This window comes from Solanum verrucosum, unplaced genomic scaffold (genome assembly GCF_900185275.1).
Source record: "Solanum verrucosum unplaced genomic scaffold, falcon-dt-bn FXZP01000040.1, whole genome shotgun sequence".
Lineage (NCBI taxonomy): Eukaryota > Viridiplantae > Streptophyta > Magnoliopsida > Solanales > Solanaceae > Solanum > Solanum verrucosum.
The window spans coordinates 3,050,801-3,073,596 of record NW_026020323.1 but is presented as its reverse complement, the minus strand read 5'-3'; the positions used below and the strand labels follow the sequence as shown (position 1 = coordinate 3,073,596).

The following is a 22,796-nucleotide window of genomic DNA, read 5'->3' as shown; positions in this document are numbered from 1 at the left end:
AAAAATCAATTCTAATAAATCAATTAAGACACATAAGAGAATATAAATTTGTAATTAGGAAATAGGAACTCGTTCCATCGATCATCAGTTGCCGGTAATTCTATTCGAATTCGCTTCTTTTTCATGTCTACCAATATTTATCATTCTGTTTTTATTTGTTCCGTTGAATTGAATCCTCAGATATGGAATCGAATGATGGAGAAATTGACCGGTTAGAGAGGGGTTTGTTGGTCGAACATGAAGAATCTGAAGAAGAACCAGTTATCTATACGGCGTCGTTTGAAGAGAATTTCGTCAAGTATCAAACAGTTCGATGGGTATTGTATTCACTGTTGCTATTATTGGCTTGGGGAATAGGGCTAATCATGTTGATTTATTTACCCATTCGGAGGTATATTTTACGCAAAGACATCCGCTCCAGGAAACTTTATCTCACTCCCAACGCCATTGTTTACAAAGTAGAGTATTACTTCTTTTTTCACAAACTTTATGTGATCTCCGTGTATTTTACTAAACTAATCTTATTAGGAACTCTGAATGTAACTAGTTTATGTAGTTATTTAATACTGAGGGTAGTATGTAAATAAAAAGTGATAAAACTCTGTTGATTTGTTAAAATGGATAAGTAAAATGAAACGGACAGAGTATGTATGTTGCAAATGTGACCTTTACTTGAATTGCAGGTAAAGATTTTCTGAACATGTTGTCAAGCCTTTTCTTAGAGTTTGATTTTATGGTCTAGGTAACAAGACCAGTTCCATTTCCATGTTTTGGGGATTTGAAGAAGGAGAAGTATGTTCTATTGCCATCAGTTGCTGATATTGTAGTTGAACAAGGTAAATGTGATTTTCTACTATCTTCTTTTTGCTGTTGGGATATGTGGTCAGTTGCCAAGTTGACATCTTTTTTTTTTTAACTTTTCTAGTTGAGATGATGTCAATGAACTTGGATATAATGTTTACATTTTATTGATAACTGGTATGTCTAGCCCAATAGTATTTTGCGAGTTACTCGTGCATGAAAAAGGAGAGGAAACCCCTTGCTTGCGAAAGCAAGGGGTTTGCCTTCTGGGTCGAGCTCGTCGCACCAGGCTTGCCTAGTGCGGGTTATCTCTCCTGTGTGGTTTGCGAGCTATTGCATAGGAGCGGGAGCTTTACCCTGTGCTCACCCAAAGGGTAGCGGCTGCGGGTTTCCCTTGTCATCAAAAAAAAAAAAAAAAAAAAGGAGAGGAAAAACACATCAGGGTCTCTTTTCATGGGTTCATTGAAGTTCATTTTAGTTCCTTGCCACATGAATTATCCCAAATGCATATGACTCTCATAAAAAAATCATAGTAGGTAGTACGACGTGGCATTTTAAATGCTCCTGGATGTTAATCTAGTGATTAGATGTTACAAGGGAATTTTAATCCTGCCAGTGCCAGTGCATATTTTAACTGGCTGGAGTTTTTGTCTCCACCTACAATGTGGTACCTGAAAGAACTGCAAAAAGAAGAACCCTTACGACATTCTTTAAGTTGTGACATTCAATATTGTTTAGAATTGAATTTACAATATTTTGCTAAATCTCTTATGGGGGTGATAAGAAACTTAGGATCAGAAGTACAAGTATCTGACCAAATGGGATGCTTCTCTTTTCGAGAAAAAAGAAAGAATGGAAAACGAGTACAAACAAGAAGGGCATGTCAGGTCCTATTTTGGTTTAAGTTTCACAATAATCTTTTGACATGATTTGGTCAACCAACACTTCATCGGGTGCATGGAAAACTCCACTGCTCAGAGGCAATACTTTTTAGATGACTTCCTGTGGATTACTATATCAAAAGTTTGCAAAGCCAGAGAATGGACACTCAGAAGTCTACTTCTATGATTCCTTTCAGTTGTTAGGCTTGGTACAATCTCGACATTTGAGACTTCTGAACTGATGTAATTGTCAGGTTACCTACAGTCCCTGTGTGGGGTCTATTCGATAAGAATTGAAAATGTTGGTGTGAGAAGATCTCCGAGTGATGATCTCCAAGTCCAAGGAATTGCGGATGCTCTTGATTTCAGGAAGGTAGGTTTTACCTCTAGTTATAACTTATTGTTAAGATTATTTTCTCTTAGAGAGATACTAATAATTCCTCTTTAAGTAATATTGTTAAGATTATTTCTCTTAGAGAGATACTAATAATTCCTCTTTAAGTAATCTTACTATATGTTTAAATATCATGCCATGAATCTAAGATGTGTTGACTTGTGAATCTATGTACATTCTCTAGGCTGTTCTGATGCAACTATCAAATCTTAGAAGTAAAGCATTCTCTAGACAAGCTTCAGCTGTTGATGATACTTCGAATTTGCAAATTAGTCATTCCTGTACTACTTCGGTATGTTGTCACTAGATCAAGATTTCTGTATTCGTGATATTCCTTGGTTTCTTTTATGCATTTTCAATAGAAAATATCATCATTGTCAGCAAAGACTCCTTCCCTTAAGTGTCAGCTTCTATCTACTAATTTTGTGATTGGCAGATGTCGCCATCGAGATCCATCAAGCATGATTCATTATCTCATTCTGGAGATGCTGCAGTATTACAGAAGCTGGAAGAAGTTGGAAGTTCCGTGAAGGTAAAAAAAATGACTTTCCCTAAATCAACTTTGAGTATATCTTCTGCTATCTAGTAATGTATGAGAATTTATACAGAGGGTTCAAAATCTGATTGAAGAACACCACCTCCAAACATCAGAACTTGCGGCTTAAGGTAAGCATACAGGAAACATATACTTCAGCGGCCAACTGTGTTCATTACTTTCAATGATTATATCACTTTTCTTTTAGCTGTACAGGTGCATTTGTTCATTTCAGATACTAGGCAAAATGAGTTGGATGTTTAACTGCAAAAGTTGCAATTTCAGTCGCTTCTCATTAAATGGGGTTTGCTTCCTCATTTCATATCAAGTATGGTTGTTAAACATGGCTTCTCTGGAACAAGAATGCCCTGTTAATAGTTTCTAGTCAACATAGGTAGTGGTCTTGCTCATTCCATTGACCGTCTCATCTAGAGTTTTGATAAATCGTTGCAGTGTTTATTGTGGAAATATCTGCTGCAATAAATTTTATCTCTTTCATATTTTGATGATCATCTTGTTATCACTGTAAAGTTGTTCGTTGAGGTAAACCTATTTGGTTGAATTACTCTTATGCTAATCTGGGGTTCTGCTTTTTCTAAGCGGCCCTTTTGCTTTGAGCTACACAAGATTTGTCTCTCTATCTCCTTCTTTCTTTCTTTCATTCATCTTCTTCCTCAACAAGTTAACTTATTGATGAAGAGCACCTGCCCTTATGAAGACCATTAGTAACAGACATTCTAATTAGTTGTCACATCGTGAATCTGTCAGAAATTCTGAGGATTTTGATGTTGCATCTAGTTGGCTTTGGTGCTTATCCATATTCCGGCATTATATCAACAGTTGTGAACTATTCAGTGAAAAACAAAACAAAACAGTTGTGAACTACTCTAGAATCCATCCAATTGTTTGCGCATCAAGGTAATCCACTACTTTCAAGGCTTTAAACAATCCTGTTCCAACATGCTTGGTCGTCCAGCTACATCCAATTACAGGCACTGATGATACTGGTTGTCTCCTTTCCTACACTAGTCTTGACGAGATAATTTTATCGCCAATAAACTTTACTTCTACAACTTTGTCCTATGTCATGGTTCTACAGTGCTTCCTACTCTGTTCCTATCCTTATCTATCCATAATACAATATTTTATAACTTGTGTTGCCAATATATCTATCTTTTTCTACTGTCCAACTATTTTTCTGTAGGCAGCAATATTAGCTCTCCTCTTTCCAAAGCATCCATTAATTCTATTGAATTCCCTATCGACGAGCTTATGTTCAAACTGTCTATTCAGTCTGACTCTCTTGGACTAGGTTCTTTACCCTTATTCCATCCATTAAGATGCAAGAACATTTTCCTATCTTGCACCACACCAGGTGCCAATGTGGTAGAACTTAATTCTTTACTCACATTTGTCCCTTGCCCATGTGATGGAATCCATTCCTCATTTTTTATCACACCGGGTTAATCTTGTGGTTGTTGTTGTTTAGGGAAAAAAAACTGAATTATGATTGCTTCTTCAACTTAGAAATACATGTACGGAAACAGCAAAATGCCAAAGTCCCTCCAAGTCACTGCTGAAACTTCTCATGTTATCATTCTTTTGAGGTCAGCTCCAGAGCAAGATTGTTAACGTGAAATTCAACCAGACTTCCACTGAGAGCCAATCCCATCATCATAGAAGACAAAAGAGGGAGTCTGTGAGAAACTATTGTCGGGAGTTGCTGATGAACGGTAACAATAGCAATAAAATGTGGAGCATTTTGCTTCTGCTAGAAGAAGTCGAGTTTTGGTATCTCAATCATCTGAATAGAGACAGGTTGAACAGGAGATTACTTATTTGGAATGAGAGGATACTTGAAACAACCTTTGCTCATTACAGGTCCCTCTCAATCTTTTAGGTTCTACCAGTTTATAGAGTTCCATATACTAGGTATTAGGATGAGCGGCATCTTTTGATGGCACAACTACTGCCTTCCCAAGTTAAAATTAGTTTGTCTGAAATTCTCCTGATCCATGTCTGCATCAATTCTATCAGATACGACTAACAAGCTTCTTCCATATATATTGCTTTTGGATGTATCTATGTATTTCCTTTGATTGAAAATCTATGTTTTTCTTAGATTGATGATATATTTCATCGTCATCTGAAAAGGCAGAGTTTTGTCACAAATGCTAAATATGAGAAGGACCTGTATAGTTAATTTCATTGGGCTTTTGATCCTCCTCTTTGGAATTTCAGTTGGTGTCACTGTTCTCATGAAAAATATGCTAAATATTTTTTTTCTATAATGGATTACTTGGTCCTTGTATGGGTGGTTTGGTTTTGTATAATTTTCCAATGAATCAAAATAAATATTTTTCAAAATAGATTTGATAAATATAAAAGTAAAAGAAGCTTTAAAAATTGCCAACAATTTCAAAAGGGCACATCAATTTTTTTTTAACCAAAAGGGCAAAATCGCTTTTGACGGAGCGATTTCCTTCTGACAAAATTGACGCCGTTACTTCGTTAAAAACATAAAAATCGCTTCCCCGGCAGTGATTCTGTCATTTTTTTAACATCGCTGCTCCTGCAGCGTTTTTCTAAAAAAATAACTTTTCAAAATTGAAATCACTGCTATAGCAATTTTCTTAAAAAAGTTAGTTTCTTTTTTTTTTAAATCTCTTGCAAGGCAGCGATTTCATTCAATTTTTGCATTTTAAATATATTGCTGCCTTGAAGTGTTTTGTACTGCCATTTGCTTAAATGATTAATAGTGATTGCACATGCTTGGTTTCGACTTAATTTTTTAAAATATTTTTCTATTGATTTTGGAATTTAATGAAATCGCTGTCCGGCAGATTATTTAATTAATTTTTTTTTAAATCTTTTTAAAGAAAATTACTGCTATAGCAGCTATTACAATTAAAAATAATAATTTTTTTGACAAAATCGCTGCCACAGCAGCGATTTTAAAGAATAAAGATTTTTTTTTTTTGACGAAATCGCTGCTGGGCAGCGATTTTATGCGAAGTAACAGCGTCAATTTTGTCAGAACTCAGGAGCAATTTTGCCCTTTTGACATTTTTTTTGCCCTTTTGGCTCTAGACTCTTTAAAAAAGCTTGATGTAAATGCTAGGTTGAATGGTGAAACTGAGACCATTCATAACAATGGCATGGCTGCAACAACAATCTATTTGCTTCGAGGATTCTTCCATTGCGATGCAAGTAGCAAACCCAAGCAAGGAAGAAATGAAAGCCATTAACTTTGGTTCCAGGCATCTCGCCACATACTACAACACTTGCTTGAATATTGAGTGCCTTTTAATACAGAAATTAAGAATTAAAAGGTGTTATTCAATAGAGGATAACTACAAATCACTGCCAAATTCTATATATCCATTATATATGCTCTATGCAACAACAGTAGGATTCCAACTTCTAAAGGTGGTGATGGCCCGTCCCCTGCTGGCACTGATCCAATATTGTGATATCTAAGGTTAGGCAAATGTGTTCACTATTTCAAACTACTGCTATAAATAACAACAACATACCCAGTGTACTTCCACAGAGTGGGGTCCAGGGAAGGTAGAGTATATGCATACCTTACTTCTACCTCAGAGGTGAGGTAGAGAGGTTGTTTCCGATAGATGTAGACCCTTGTCTCCAAACAAAAACATGTAATGGAAGTACAAGAGACAACGAGTAGTAAATAAAACAACAAAAAGTAGCATAATAGTACTACAACCAAATAATACTACCACAGAACTACACGAAACAACAAATATCAATAAAAAATCAAAGAACAAGAAACTACAAGCATAACACTCTAACTACTAGTAAGTAGTAAGGGCACCAAGACAATGCACTCCTGCTATGTAGCATTTTTGCTGATGAAAAAGAACCTTTTGATCGTCAAGTAAACTTTCTTTGAAATTAAGTAGAGAACAAATGAGCACCTCATATATATGGTGAGAACTTTTTCACTGCTTTGCCAAATTCAATGTTAGACAGGATTGATCCTTCTAAGCTTTTCCCTCATTCAAAATCCTGCTAAAATAGGAACAATTTAAAGCTATTTGCTCTCGATCTGTTGAATAAAAATTTGGACTTCCTAGCTAGACACCACAATGGAAGACATGTAAATATCTTATATAAGATTGAGGAGGAGAGAAATCAAGAAACTTAAACAAGCAGCTATAACCATTAACCATTGTGCTGGTTCCTAAGGTCACATGTAAGCTATTATAAAAGAAGAATACCTAGAGCAAGTTGATTACTTCTGTAGGCATCTCAGGAATGTGACTTTTCTAATATATAACTATGTAATTTGTCTATACAAACTCTTTCCTGACAGATTATCTCAGTTATTGATATATATATCCTTGAAGCACAAAACCAATTTCCAAAAGAATATATCTTGAGCACTCCCCGGCATGAATCCTAACTGGTTCTCAGAAATAGCCACACCCTTCCTCACCCTCATCTCCACCACCCTCTTCCACACCTTCATAGTGTGGTTTAACAGCTTGATGCCCCTATAGTTGTCAAAATTCTATATGTCACCTTGGTTCTTGTACAAAATAATCATTGTACTCCATCTTCATACTTGGGGCATCCTCGCCGTCTTGAAAACAACTTAGACAGCTACACCATGCTTGTGCTCTTCCAAAACTCCACTGGGATCTCGTCTTGCCTGATCGTTCTACCCATACGCAGAACCTCCTCAACATTTATACGCCAACAATACTGACAAATGACAATTGCGACACTTCTCTCAGTGTTCCAAATCCCTTGCACAATGCATATGTCCCCTCTTCGTTCAAGAGTTTAATGAAGTATGAATCCAATAAAATGAAAAACACTCGACAGGCTTATAAGTAGGATATATATAAATCATTCTAACAAATACAAACACCATGAAAAATTTAATAAACTTGCCCATAAATTATTGGTCTCTTGAAGACTATAAACACCCGAATAAATATTTTATAAATTAAGAGAGAATATATCTTAAGACATAAATGTGGGTAAAATATTAAAAAAAAAAACCCTTCTTAATTAATGTTTTTTAACGGGGCATGCAAAAGAAAAACACCACAGATAATTTGAGACCGAGGAAGTATGAAAAGTATTATACAAATTACCCCTTAATAGGAAACAAGATTTGACATTTTAGTAAAATATATCCATTTGTAAGAAAAAATGGATCTTGGGCAAAACTCAACCCCAAAAACTAGTTGATGAGGCGAAGATTGTGCAAGACCCTATAAGAAACCACCAATTCCACATCCCACAACCGGTGTGGGACACTTAGTAATAGACAAGTTTATTAAATTGTACTTAAAGAATGATTTATTTCCTAGATGCAATTTGTGATGAATGTTCTATTTTCCCAGTTATAAGCGTATTGATTTTTTTCAATTTTCAAGTAATGCTCTTCTTTAACCTTTATTAATTTAGAAGAATTAGAGATTATAAACAGAAACTGTTTTCCAAGTCCGCCTTAGTTCCTCAGCATGCACTTCATGTTTCATTGACACAAAACTTGTCATTTCTTTACTAATTTATATTTTCACTAATTAACAGATTGTCTGACTTTAGTAATCTAGCTAGGCTTAGAAAAAATGCAGTTACTACCTCTACTTCCTTTATTCCCAAATCTTAATGATCTTTCCAAGCGCACAAAAAGATATGAGGCTTGTTGATCCTTGTCCAAATGATGTTTACACGTTTCTTTACAGCTATCAAAATGATTGAAGGTGAATATTCGCTCAGTGAAACGATAGAAGAAAGATGAGGTTGATATATAGCTTGGGAATTAAGCATTGTACGCATCAAAGACACAAATGTTTCAGAGTCGTGCAGATGATGCACGTTCGAGGAGAGACAATGAGTTTAAGGTGGCCGTTAGCTTGGAGGGAGAGTAAGAAACTGAATGAAACGTATTACAGTATAAAAAAACTCTCCAAATTATGCTTGCAAGAAATGGAGGAGGAAAAAATTGGAAAAGCTTAATTCCGATTATTATGAGAATGGATATGGAGATTGCTGGCTTATTAAACAGAATGGAAACAGACAAAAAATTACTAGTGTAGCTTAGTCTCTTCCTTGCCAATTTCTTCAGTAATCGTCACAATTACTTATTAGTTTAGCTTGTTGCAAGTTTTTTAATAGTAAATGATTGGTGAACTATTGTAAGTCTTTGAAATACCTTCAAGTTACAATGTTTGGTTCATTTAAATTTTCCATATAAAACTTAGCATTATATTATTCAATACAATGTTTGGTTTAGTTTTCTTTTTCGCATTACTAATATTTGTATAAGGTATGTTGGAATCTATATAATAATATTTTATACAGGATAGTGTATGAAATAGGAAGGAGAGGATTAGTAATAACTTGTGGGTTATCAATCCCCACATAACTTGCTTCTAAACGAAGTGATACTTTAAATAGTTGACTAATTTCGTTTTAGCTCACTTACTAATTGTTATGAAATTTGCTATATTAAGACAGGCATGGATAGCCTTTGGCTAAATCTCATTTTTGGCAGTTGGAGTCTTGATGTACAGAAGTACTATTGAACATACCATATATATGGCACTGCCACATTTTTTAGGAGTTTTTAGTGTTACATGTAAGTTTTCCCAAAATATTACTTTCTCCGTCCCAATTTATGTAATGCATTTTAAATGAGATTAGAGATGGATTAAAAATATGATTTGGACAGGTGTCAATGTTTAATGGGCATATTTTGAGGCTACTGACACTTGTCACCCCCTTAAATTAGATGAACCCATTTTCATTTGAATCTAATGCACTTGTAGAAGCATATATATTTCACATAAAATGTAATCATTAATATATATATATATGCATCTAATGCACAAATATGTTGATCAGAATCAGAATATCTAAGCTTCTTAATGTGATATATTTTCTCTTTTAGTTCGGACGTATCAAAAGAACAATTTTTTTTTTAATTTAAAAAAACTTTAACTTTGAACTTCCTATTTTATTCTTACTGAAAAAATTTATAGTCAGACAAACATCTACGGTTTGTTTTAAATTACAAATTTCAAAAGTATTTCTTTCTTACTCAAACTCCATTAGAGTTAAGATCAGAGCTAGCATGGGAAGTATGGGTTCGACAAAACTAAATAGCTTCGGTCCAAACCTTATATATTTGTTGAAAAATTCACTAAATATGTGTATATAATAAACTCTAGAACGCACAAACCTCAAATTTTGAATCCATCTTTGATCTCAGTTAAAGTGCATTACATAGATTGGGACGGAGAAAGTAATACTTTGGGAAAACTAACATGTTACACTAAAAACTTGTACAAATGTGGCAGTGTTATATATGGTATGTTCAATACTTCTGAATATCAAGATTCCACTGTGCCAAGGATGAGGAATTGGTAACACATGGATTAGTCAACTATTTGAAGGATCACTTTGTTTAAAAGCAAGTTATGCGGAATTGGTAACACATGGATTAGTCACAATGGGTTATAACTATTTCTCTCATTCTTATTTCAAACACTACTCCACATAATATATAGAATTTAGCATATCTTATACATGTAACCAGTGTATTGAACAATACTAAGTTTTATATGGAAAAAACAAATGGTGGGTCGAAACGTGTGGAAGCTATCTGATCAAGAGATACATTAAGAGAAGCAATGGAACTGTTAAGCAACATCACATTCTCGATGCCACTGTCATATTAGTCCCACGTTGGTGGAATAATCGGTTTCAGCATAGTAGCTATACAATACTTACCTCATATATGCAAATCATCAACTCGTCCATGATATTAAGGTTAGCAATTTTCTTCTTTTCTCATTTGACAATAGTAATTTTACAGTGTCCAATCTAAACAAATTGACATAATTTTGAATTATTGACATGAGAGACAATCTTAATTAAATTGTACAATTGTTTCATTTGTGAGTACTTTATGTCAAGACTACATGGAACAAGATCACCATTGTTCAGAGACTACTACTAGTATATGTGAGACTAGAATTAAAATGCCAATGAATCGATAAAAATGAGACTTCTCATTGAGCTGTAGCACATATTAATGTGCTGATATGTGCGATTTTATTTAAAACCCATTGATAATTTAAGTTTTCTGGACTTCAACGCACTAAACATATTACTGATTTTTAAGAGTATTTTGCATGAGATTTTGAAGAAAAATAGAGTAAAAATATGAACAAAAAAGTAGATACTCAAAATAAAAAATCTCTGGAGACAATAATCACTATCAGATTACATTTACAAACTACTTTGAAATTATCCTCAGACACAACAAACCATTTTTGTCATTTTGCTAATGTCTACCTGTAAAGACAGATAGGATTTTGATTTTTATGCTTTATTATAAAAAAGGTGAGAAAATATTTTTACTCAGAGAGAAAATTCAGAAGTTCTTCCTTCCAATTTGTAAGTTTTAATCTCTCTGCAAATTTTATTCTTCTAAATATAATGGTTAGTGGTCAGTCAGATGATTCGAGGGGAAGAGGCTCAGGATATTTGAAACGTTATGGAGGAAATGCACATAATCTTACTAGGCAAGAGAATTGCAGAAAAGGAACTATTCGATCAATTCATATCAGGTTTAGGCCAATTCGTGATGGTGGTGTTGCATTGTCAAACCATGTTGGTGGAACTTTTAATCTTGACAATTGAGTGGTCAATAAGGAAACATGTAGTGATCGTATTCATAGGACTACAAGCTCGGATAACAATTCATTTTTTCTATCCGACTTGCCTTCGAGACCTAGAACTGTTGATGGTCAGTCAAGTGATTCGAGGCAAAGAGGCTCGGGATACTTGAAATGTTTGGAGAAAAGGGATGGAGGAAGAGCATATGAGCTTTCTAGGCAACATAAAACACTTAGAAGAATAGTGTCAGAGCCTATTCCTGTTATGGCTCAGATTGTGCAATAACTTGGTGATGAAATAGTTGAATCAACAAAAGAATACTTGAGGAACCTAATTACAATGCCAGAAAGGAAATATGAGTTTTTTAGCCTTCAGAACAGACTTGATGAGAGATCTGATCTTACCAATCAGACTATCTTGAACTGCCATAAGATCCAACTAGAATTTTTGGTTGCAATTAGAACAGGTCTTGGAAGCTTTCGGAATTGGTTGAAGTTTTCTTACTTGAAAGGTGTCGTAACATAAATTGCAGGAGGCTTTTTCCTGTTGAGGATTGTGTCTGCAAGATTTGTTCAACGAAAAGGGATTCTGCAGTGAATGCACGTATCTTGTGTGTCTGAACTTCGACTGTGCCAATAATACTTGCAGTTGGGTAGGCTGTGATGCATACTTCCATTGGTCATATTGTTTGTGGTATTCGTCGAAATCTTATAAAGCCAGGTCCAAGTCTCAAAGGCCCTTCCAGGACAACCGAGATGCAATTTTACTGTCTGGGATTTGGTCATGCCTCGGAAATGTTTGGCTTCGTTAAGGACGTGTTCATGTCTTGTGCGAAGGAATGGGATGAGGAAACCCTGATGAAAGAGCTTGATTATGTTCGGAAAATCTTCCAAGGGGGTGAAGATCTTAAAGGCAAGGAGCTACATCTTAAAGCTGATGTCTTGCATACAAAGCTAGTTACAAAGATGATTTCACCTTCAGACGCTTGCGATTTCATATATCAGCGGTAATTATACAAACCAATTCATTTTATCTTATAATTAGCATAAGAACAAGTCTCTAGTATACAGTGTTCTAGTTTTCCTTATGTTATACTCATTCCTATTTTTGATTTTTGGTGCACAAACCACGAAAAAGAATATGAAGTTAGAAATAGTAGCTACCTAATTCGTTATATTACTTCCGTTTGAAATGGTTGTTGGAATAAATACAATTAACCATGCATTAGATCATCACAATTGACAACAGTGACAGTGAGATGTCCATCAGATATCATTCTCTGCCTTTCCTTTTTTATATTCTTGGATCTTGCAAATTACTGGAGTAATAAGAATTGGATGAAGGCCGAAAATTGATATAGCATTTGTCAAATTGAACATTACTGAATCCCCTTGTAGCTCGCCTACAACCTATAGTCTATGGGTGATAATAAATGGACTTTCGCCTAGCCTAACTCTAAAAGCTAGTTCATAAGGTCAAAATTATCTGATATCATATAAGAAGACCAATTCCACGTCACATAATCGATGTGGGACACATATCTGCCCCATAACCTGCCAATAGGAGCGTGGACAACGTAATAGGGGACCCAAGTACACCGGGTAAACCAAGAGTTTGGGATGAACTTGACTCCAATGCCATGATTAGGAAATATGGATCTTGGGCAAAACTCAACCCTGAAAGCTAGCTAATGAGTTGAGGATTTTACAAGACCATATAAGGAAACCAAGTCCACATCCCACAACCGGTGTGGGACACTTAGCAATGGGCAAGTTTCTAAAATTCTACTTAAAGAATAATTTATTTGCTAGTAGCAATTTGTGATTAATGTTCTACTTTCCTACTTATAAGCGTATTAATTTTTTTTCAATTTCCAAGTATTGCTCTTCTTTAACCTCTGATTTATTTCCTAGTAGCAATCATACTTAAAACTAGATAGATTAGTAAAGTCATGTTTTCCTAGACTAGCTAGATTACTAAAGTCTGACAATTCGTTGCTACCTATTAATTAAAGAAAGTATAAATTAGTAAAGAAATGATATGTTTTTGTGTCGATGAAATATGAAGTGGACGCTGAGGAACTAAGTTGGAATGGGAAAAGTGGTTCCAGATACTCTCTAGTTCTTTTTAATTCATAGAGGTTAAAGAAGAGCAATACTTGAAAATTGAGAAAAATTCAATACGCTGATAAGTAGGAAAAGAAAACATTAATCACAAATTGCTACTAGGAAATAAATCATTCTTTAAGTACAATTTAATAAACTTGCCCATTGCTAGTGTACCACACCGGTTGTGGGATGTGGACTTGGTTTCCTTATATGGTCTTGTACAGTCCTCAACTCATAAGCTAGCTTTCAGGGTTGAGTTTTGCCCAAGATCCATATTTCCTTATCATGGCATTAGAGTGAAGCTCATCCCTAACTCTTGGTTTACCGGGTCCCCTGTTATGTTGTCCACGCTCCAGTTGGTAGGTTATGGGGAAGATATGTGTCCCACATCGATTATGTGACGTGGAATCGGTCTTCTTATGTGATATCAGATAATTCTGACCTCATGAACTAGCTAGCTTTTAGGGTTAGGCTAGCGAAAGTCCATTTATTATCACCATAGACCATAGGTTTCTAGAAATTGTAGGCAAGCTACAAGGGTATTCAGTAGTGTTCAAATTGACAAATGTTATATCGATTTTCATTCTTCGTCCAATTCTTATTACTCTAGTAATTTGCAAGATCCAAGAATACAAAAAAGGAAAGGTAGAGAACGATATCTGATGGACATCTCACCGCCACTGTTGTCAATTGTGATTATCTAAATGCATGATTAATTGTATTTAACCCAACACAACCATTTCAAACGGAAGTAATATAACAATTTAGGTAGCTACTATTTCTAACTTCATATTCCCTTTCGTGGTTTGTGCACCAAAAATCAAAAATAGGAATGAGTATAACATAAGGAAAACCAGAACATTGTAAACTAGAGACTTGTTCTTATGCTAATAAGATAAAATGAATTGGTTTGTATACTTATCGCTGAAAAACTGAAATATGAAATCGCAGGCGTCTGAAGGTGAAATCATCTTTGTAACTAACTTTGTATGCAAGACATTAGCCTTAACATGTAACTCCTTGCCTTTAAGATCTTCACTCCCTTGGAAAATTTTCCAAACATAATCAAGCTCTTTCATCAGGGTTTCCTCACCCCATTCCTTTGCACAAGACATGAACCTGTACTTAGCGAAGCCAAACATTTCTGAGGCATGACCACACCCAGACTGTAAAATTGCATCTTGGTTGTCCCGGAAGGGCCTTTGAGACTTGGACCTGGCTTTAAAGGATTTCGATGAATACCACAAACAGCATGACACCAATGCAAGCATGCATCACAGATTACCCAACTGCAAGTATTATTGGCACAGTCGAAGTTCAGACACACAAGACACATGCATTCGCTGCAGAATCCCTTCTTTATTGAACAAATCTTGCAGATGCAATCCTCAACAAGAAAAATCCTCCTGCAATTAATGTTTCTGACACCTTTCAAGTAAGAAAACTCCAACCAATTCCGATGTTAAAAGGCGGGTGTTTTCCGATAAGAACCTTCCAAGACCTGTTCTTATTGCAACCAAAAATTCTAGTTGGATCTTACTGACAGTTCAAGTGAGTCTAATTGGTAAGATAAGATCTTTCATCAAGTCAGTTCTAAAAGCTAAAAAACTCGTATATCCTTTCCTTTCCGGCATTGTAATTAGGTTTCTCAAGTATTCTTTTGTTGATTCAACTGTTTAATCACCAAGCTGTTGCACAATCTGAGCCATAACAGGAATAGGCTATTTTTTGTTGCCTAGAAAGGTTATATGTTCTTCCTCCATTCCTTTTCTCCAAACGTTTCAAATATCCTAAGCCTCTTTACCTCGAATCACTTGACTGACCATCAACAATTCTAGGTCTAGCAGGCAAGTCGGATAGGATCAAAGATGAATTGTTATCCGAGATTGTAGTCCTATGAATAACGATCACTAGATGTTTCCTTATTGACCACTCGACTGTCAAGATTAAAAGTTCGACCAACATGGTTTGACAATGCAACACCACCGTCACCAATTGGCCTAAACCTGCTATGAACTGATCGAATAGTTCCTTTTCCGCAATTTTCTTGCCTAGTAAGCGTATGTGCATTTCCTCCATCCCTATTCTCCAAAAAATTCAAATATCCCGAGCCTCTTTCCCTCGAATCACCAGACTGACCACTAACCATTATATCTAGAAGAATAAAATTTGTAGAGAGATTAAAGAACTTACATATTGGAAGGAAGAACTTCAGAAATTTGTCCTCTGAATTTTCTCTAAAAAGCTTAAAAGCAAAATCCTATCTCTCTCATAGGTGATTATCCCCTTTACTAGACAAGGATGTATAAATTCTCATCAATCTCTTTGTGAGATTATCAAGTCACTACATTTTACCATGATTAAACAGGAAAAGTGATATGTACATGCTCAAATCACACACTAAGCCTGACTGAAGTTCAAAGAATAAGCATAAGAAAATATTTATTAGGTACTTCAGGAAACCATAGAGGGTATAAGTAAATTATAACATAATCAAGTTCTGAGCTCGGACAAACAAAACATGCATTTCTCTTCAAACTAGTACCAACATAGGTGGTCAATATTAAAGTCACATAAAAACTATGGTTTGTTTTAGACCACAAATTTTAAAAGTATTTCTTTCTTTCAAACTCCATCCGAGTCAAGGTCAAAGCTAGCTCGGGAAGTACGGGCTTGAAAAACCCAATATCTTCCATCTGAACCCTACATATTTTCTGAGAAGTTCCCTAAATATGTATGCACAATAAACTCTAGAACTCATAAACCTCAAATTTTGGATCTGCCTCTTTAGCAAAAGGTGATCCGTGGCTGAACATCAAGACTCGATCTGTGCCAATGGCTATCCATGGTTGTATTAATTATATATATAGAATATGGTTTTCCAAAGTCAAAGGTGAACATCAACACAAATTTCATAAGAATAAGCCACTTAGCTAAAATCAAACTAGTCAACTATTTGAAGGATCACTTGGCTTATAAGCAAGTTATGAAGTGATTAGTTATGCAAAGATTATTGATGGATGGAATATTAATGCATGGTTTACTCAATGAATTACTAAACCCCACATTCTTATTTCATACTCTATCCAGCATAAAATACTATATAAATTCCAGCATACCTTATTTAGGTATAAGTTATGCGGAAAAGAAAACTAGAGCTAAACATTGCATCAATAAAAGAACTTAAAGGTATTCCAAAGACCTATAATAGTTCATCGACCATTTACTTAAATCAATGAAATTAAGTAAAAAAAAAAAAAAGACTTGCAACAAAAAAAATTAAGTAGTTGTCACAGTTACTTGAGAAATAGTCAAAGAAGAGATTAGGTTATACCAGTAGCTGTTTGGCTGCTTCCTTTCTACTAAACAAGCCTGAAATTTCCATATGCAATTGCATTTTTATTCGCTGTAATCGCAATGTAAATTCTCCAACCTCTTGAGCTCTTCCAACTCCTTTTCTCAGTTTCCAGCAAGCACATTTTGCAGGGTCATTCAGAATATTCTTCCTCCAGTGTCTATCTCTTCGGCCTAGCCAGATGCCTCAAACTCCCTACCGATCCTAGTGCATCATTTGCATGATTCTGAATCGTTCGTGCCTCTGCTTCTTTGATCCTCACAATGTTTTCCAGGACATCTACATCATCTTTCTTTGATGGTTTCAGGACCATTCATCTTCAATTTTGGTAGGTGTGAAAGAAACGTTAACATCATTTGGAAAATGATAAGCAGGCCTCGTATCTTTTCGTCCACTTGAAGAGCTCACATCATAGAAGGATAATTAACAGGAAGAAAGGTCGACAAGCCATTGCTGCCTGATAATCACAGAAGATCAAAAAAATTAGTAAGATAATTGATATACTTGTGTCAATGAAACAAGAACGAGTGGAAGCTGTAAGAAATGCAATTCTTGAGAATGAAAAACATTCAACAGGCATATAAGTAGGAAAATAGAAAATATATGAAAAGTGCAACTAGGATATAAATCATTCTAACAAGTACAAACACCATGAACAATTTAATAAACTTGCCCAGAGACTATAGGTTTCTTGAAGACTATCAACACCAAAAAATATTTAATGAAGAGAGATTATATCATAAGACATAAATGCGGGGAAAATAGTCAAAATCACTTCTTAATTAATGTTTTCCTTAAGAGGCGTGTAAAAGAAAAACACGACAGATAATTTGAGATGTAGCTATGTACGACAACAAAGATTCAAATTTACTCAAGTAATAATTTGAATCATTCTCCCATGAAGAAATTATATCCAACAACTGATGAAAAGGTCCAACTATACTCCTACACCAATTCTTCCATGGTGGAAAACGGTTAGTGGGTGGGGTATATTTGATACAAATGATATTGATGGGGTTTCTAACAAGCTGAAATGTAAACAAATGATATATATAAGACAATCACAAACATAAAGGGTATTTTTTTCAACTTTATCTTATAAAACTGTTTTTATTAAGTACTTGAAATAAACTTTATGCCTCCAGGTCAATTCACCACTTCTCACTTAATTACTTAATGCATATTTATTAAATACCGGCTTGAACATGGATAGCGACCCTTCAAGACTAGGGCACAGGAAATAAGGAATATTGTTGTTTACTTCCCCATCCATAAGTTCTATTACAACGTATAAAGTTAGATTCAGAATTCAAAGTTGATGAGTGAAAGCTTCATTGAAAGATCTACTTCTTAATTAATAAGCAATATATGTAACTGCTCTATCATTTCACTAATTGTTATTACCATGACGACCTTTTTATGTTTGCTAGTGGCTATATATTGTCCTTTTTGACCATCTTATTCCCCAGGGCGCGAACGTAGACAAAGTTGAGGTGGCTCCATGGTATGCCCTAATTGGGATCACCACCTTCTTCATGGCAATAGTAGTTGCAAAGACAGGTTTGACACAAAACTTCAAAGGCTATCCATGGCATTCTTAATAGGACAACACAAATTTCATAACAATAAGCCACAAATAGTCAACTATTTAAAGGATCACTTGGTTTAGAAGCTAGTTATGCAGGGATTGATAACGCACGGATTAGTCATGAAGGGCTATTTGTTATTACTAATCCTCACATTCTTATTCCATACACTAGCCCGTGTAAAATAATGTATAGATTCCAGCGTACCTTATATTGGTATTAGTTATGCGGAAAAAGAAAACGGGAACCAACATTGTATTGAATAATGTTAAGTTTTATATGGAAAAAATAAATCAAACCAAACATTGAATAATGTTAAGTTTTATATATATGGAAACAATAAATCAAACCAAACATTGAATTGAATAATATTAAGTTTAATATGGAAAAAATAAATCAAATCAAACATTATAACTTGAAGGTATTCCAAAGACTTGTAATCATTCACCAACCATTTACTATATAAAAAGTTGCAACAAGAAAACAAAGTAACTGTCATAATTACTTGAGAAATAAGCAACTAAGAGATTAGGTTATACCCATAGCTTTTTGGAATGAACATTCTCCAAGATCTTAAGCTCTTCCAAGCAGTACAGCTTGGAGAGTTTTCATAAACATTTTCTGCTTCTTTGATCCATAGAAAATCGACCTCTTTTTTCTTCGATCGTTTCACTAACCATTCATCTTCAATCATTTTGCTAGCAGTGAAAAAAGTGTTAACATCAATTGGACATGGATCAACAAAGCCTCGTATCTTTTCATTCGCTTGAAGAGCTTATGTCATAAAATGAGGGTTTGAGAATAAGAGAGCAATACTTGAAAATTAATCAACCTCTAATTCTTCTTAATTCATAGAGGTTAAAGAAGAGCAATACTTGAAACATCAGACAAGGTTCAATTTTTGTTTTCTTGAAAACCTCATTTTCAGCCTCTCTTTTAGACAAATATTCACTTTCTAAACAAATCCTTCCCAAGATTATCCTTTTCTTGAAAACCCAATTTGGAATTTTCACAAAGATGGCCTAAAGTCTCAATCTTTTCCATTTCTATGTTGATTTTGTTAGGATTTTTGCCCTGATTTTTTTACCATATTCAAGTTTTATAGCTCGTTTGGATTGACTTAAAAAAAAGTAGATTTTAAGTAAAAAATAAAAGTCAAACTTAAATAACATTTAAATTAAAAATAAAAAAGTAAGAAGAGACCTACTTTTGGTTTTTGACTTATTTTAAGTAATTTTTTAACTTATTTGTAACATTATCAAACACTTCATAACTTATTTTAAGTTATTTTTTGCTTATTTTAAATTATTTTTATAGTTGTCAAATACTTCCAGAAGTTAAAAACTACTTTAAAAGTATGTTTGACCAACTTTTAAGACAATCCAAATCTGTCTTAATCTTCCTTGGAAGGAAACTCAAAGCATTACCATAAATGATTTTACTTTTCCTGAAAATAAAATATAATTATATTTCATATTTGGTTATTCTTTCTTTAGAGAAAAAGTTTTAAACTCTATAAACTGAAGACTCCTCTTCTTATACCAAGAATACAAGAACATCTACAATATAGATATTTAAGAGTTTTGTTTATGGGAGATTTTTCTCTCAACAATTTTAACATTTTTTTTATTAGATTTTCATATGTATGATGGTTGGCTAAACTATATAATAATATTATGTTTTTATTATAAGTTTTTGTCACCTAATTTATCACCGTCTTGATTTGCAATTGTAGGCTTCCACATAACGCCCTAATTCTTATGTATCCAAATACCCAACAAATTTCTCAAGAAAATTAATACCCTTTTCTTGACTGCCTATATTCTTTACATTTTTTCATCAGATTTATTGTTGCAGTTGTTTTCACTTTAATTACTTTATATCCCTCAATTTTGGATTAAAAATCAAACTCTCCTCAACTTTGAATGATATTTATGTGTATTTTATTTTTGACATTTCTTATATTATTAGATACAAAAGTCCGGGCAAGTTCGGGACCAATATATATTAGTTTAGTGATTTTAATTAATGTTATACAGATAAAATTAGAAGATTCAATTAAATTTTTAAATATTTTTGTTGTTAATTATTTCTATTATATTTTTCGTACTTTTCAAATAATATTTGTGGCATACATATATGATATTTTGAGAGTTAATTAATTTTTAATATATTTTTAAAAATATTTTAAGTCATTAATTATTGTGATTTATGTGGTACATGTGAAATTTTGAGAGTTAATCAATTTTTTAATATATATATATTTATTTATTTATTTTTTAAGTACATAATTTTAAATAATATATGTTATTTTCCCTATCCCAATTTATGTGGCACATGTTAAATTTTGAGAGTTAATCAAATTTTTAATATGTTTTTAAGTTTTAAATACTTTAAGTTATCATTAATAGTACTCTTAATGTAATTTTCAAATGATATATGTTACTCCATTTGTCCCAATTTATGTGGCACGTGTGAAATTTTGAGAGTTAATCACATTTTAATATATTTTTCAAATATTTTAAGTTGTTAATTATTGTGATTTATGGTACTCTTAATGTAATTTTCAAATAATATATGCTACTCCCTCAGTCCCAATTATGCAGTACTAATTTCGAGAATTAAACAAATTTATAATATTTTAAGTTTATTTTTCATACAATTTTTGTAAATACATAACATATAAAAAGAAAAATATTAAAATAAAAATAAATTAAAACGGATAAAATATGAAATATAAATAGAGGAAGTTGAGAAGAAGGGAAAAAGGGTCAATTGATTAGTTGACCCGCTGACCCTTAGCTCCTCAACATTCACACTTATAATATATAGTAATATAGATTTTATTTTATTTTAGATATTTATAAATTAGGAGTATTATTTAAGTTCATTAACATTATAAGTACAATAATGTTATAAAATATAAGCTCAGAACAATATAATACAAAGAGAAGAAGAAAAGATATGAAGATGAAGAAGATGACTTTCTTCTTATTCAAGTGTGTCATACAATGGTGAATGATATTTCTATTTATAGGTTGAGATATCACTCCAAAGTTCACCATGTTCAATGCTCAAACTAGTAGATACATTGTTATCCACATTTTCATCCAAAAAGGGGGGTTCATATCATCTAGGAAATATACATACATGAAATTGGTAGTTCATGAATAAACAAAATGGACAATCCACTATTCAATGAATTTATAACACTCCCCCTTGAATGTCCATACATAATGTGTCTCGTTAAAACCTTACTAGGAAAAACCCTGTGGGAAAAAAATTATAGTGGAGGAAATAGAGTATACGTATCTTTTGATATGCATTATTTGATGCCTCATTAAAAACCTTGCCAAGAAAACCCAGTGGGACAAAACCTCGATCAAGAAAAAAAGAGTGCAACGCGTATTATTCTCCCCCTGATTAAAACATCACTTAATTTCTTGTGATGATATCTAATCTTATATATCAACTTCTCAAATATTGACAGTGTCTTTGTGATCAAATCACATTCACGGAGATGTTGTATGATTGAACTCATCTTGATATATCATTTTCTGATTTCATGAATATGATGAGGCTTTGAGTTTAGCCGAATACATTCTTGAAAATCACTTTATTCGAGACCTCGTTATTGAAGTATATTGCTCATTCAACTTGTTCATAGCAACAATCATCTTGTGGACACTTTCATTTGCAGTTGATTATCTTGTAGAATAACTTCAAATAAATGTCCTTGATGTCATTTCAACGTCTTCTTGTTGGGGAGGAGCACAATCTTGTCAATAAACTCACTGCAAAATATTTGATCATATATAGCAAGGTTCATTAGTGCCTCCAATTGACTGATACATGGAGTTTCATCATCAAGAAGCTATTTATCCTTCTCTTGAGATAAAAATGAATCTTTATTTATGTCAAGCGATCTCATAATCATTGGGATACTCAATAAATGTGATTTATCCATATAAAATTGCATCAAAACTTTTCTGTGTATGTTGATTGATGAACAAATATTTCATTTGTCAAATTCTCAATCTGCAGGTCAAGACAAAATTTTGTCTTTCCAGAATCTATTCATTTTAGATTCCCTTCTCAAACACTCAATAGCTTTTGAAAGCTCTTTAAGAGTGCTAATAATGTTCAAGTTATCAGCATAGACAACAAATTCAGATACTGGCATTTTCATAAAAATGCAAGGACAATTAGGGTTATTTTTTCTATACCCTTTCTTCCTTGATTATTTCAATCCATATAAGAATTCTTGAAGCTTTATTGAAAAAGTTTCTTTCAAACTTTTATATGTTTCAGACGCCTTGATTGCTTCAAGGTTTTTTTATATAACCTTTAATATTGTTTAGTTAGACATGATAATTATTCATTATATGCATTCAAGTTTTTATATATTGCAGATCAAAACAAATCTCACTGCATCCACCATAGGAGAAAACGTCTCCAATAAATGTCAT

The 22,796-nt window shown here is 33.6% G+C and overlaps 1 protein-coding gene and 2 pseudogenes across 2 annotated transcripts; 2 read left to right on the top strand and 1 right to left on the bottom strand.

Annotated features, from left to right (window-relative positions):
* Window positions 1-168: 168 nt before the first annotated feature.
* On the top strand, window positions 169-2,757 carry LOC125835570 (uncharacterized). 2 transcript variants are annotated; one of them, XM_049514683.1, is made up of 6 exons: window positions 169-458; window positions 743-836; window positions 1,937-2,055; window positions 2,261-2,368; window positions 2,513-2,608; window positions 2,685-2,757. In XM_049514683.1, exons 1-6 carry the CDS (start codon window positions 183-185, stop codon window positions 2,739-2,741), a joined length of 750 nt encoding a protein of 249 aa, XP_049370640.1. In that variant the 5' UTR covers window positions 169-182; the 3' UTR covers window positions 2,742-2,757. The 2 variants fall into 2 exon arrangements, with proteins under 2 accessions (XP_049370640.1, XP_049370641.1); XM_049514684.1 differs by lacking the exon at window positions 2,261-2,368.
* Window positions 2,758-11,098: 8,341 nt separating this feature from the next.
* Window positions 11,099-12,288, top strand: LOC125835563 (protein OBERON 3-like; annotated as a pseudogene).
* Window positions 12,289-14,273: 1,985 nt separating this feature from the next.
* LOC125835562 (protein OBERON 3-like) lies at window positions 14,274-15,535 on the bottom strand (annotated as a pseudogene).
* Window positions 15,536-22,796: the final 7,261 nt, after the last annotated feature.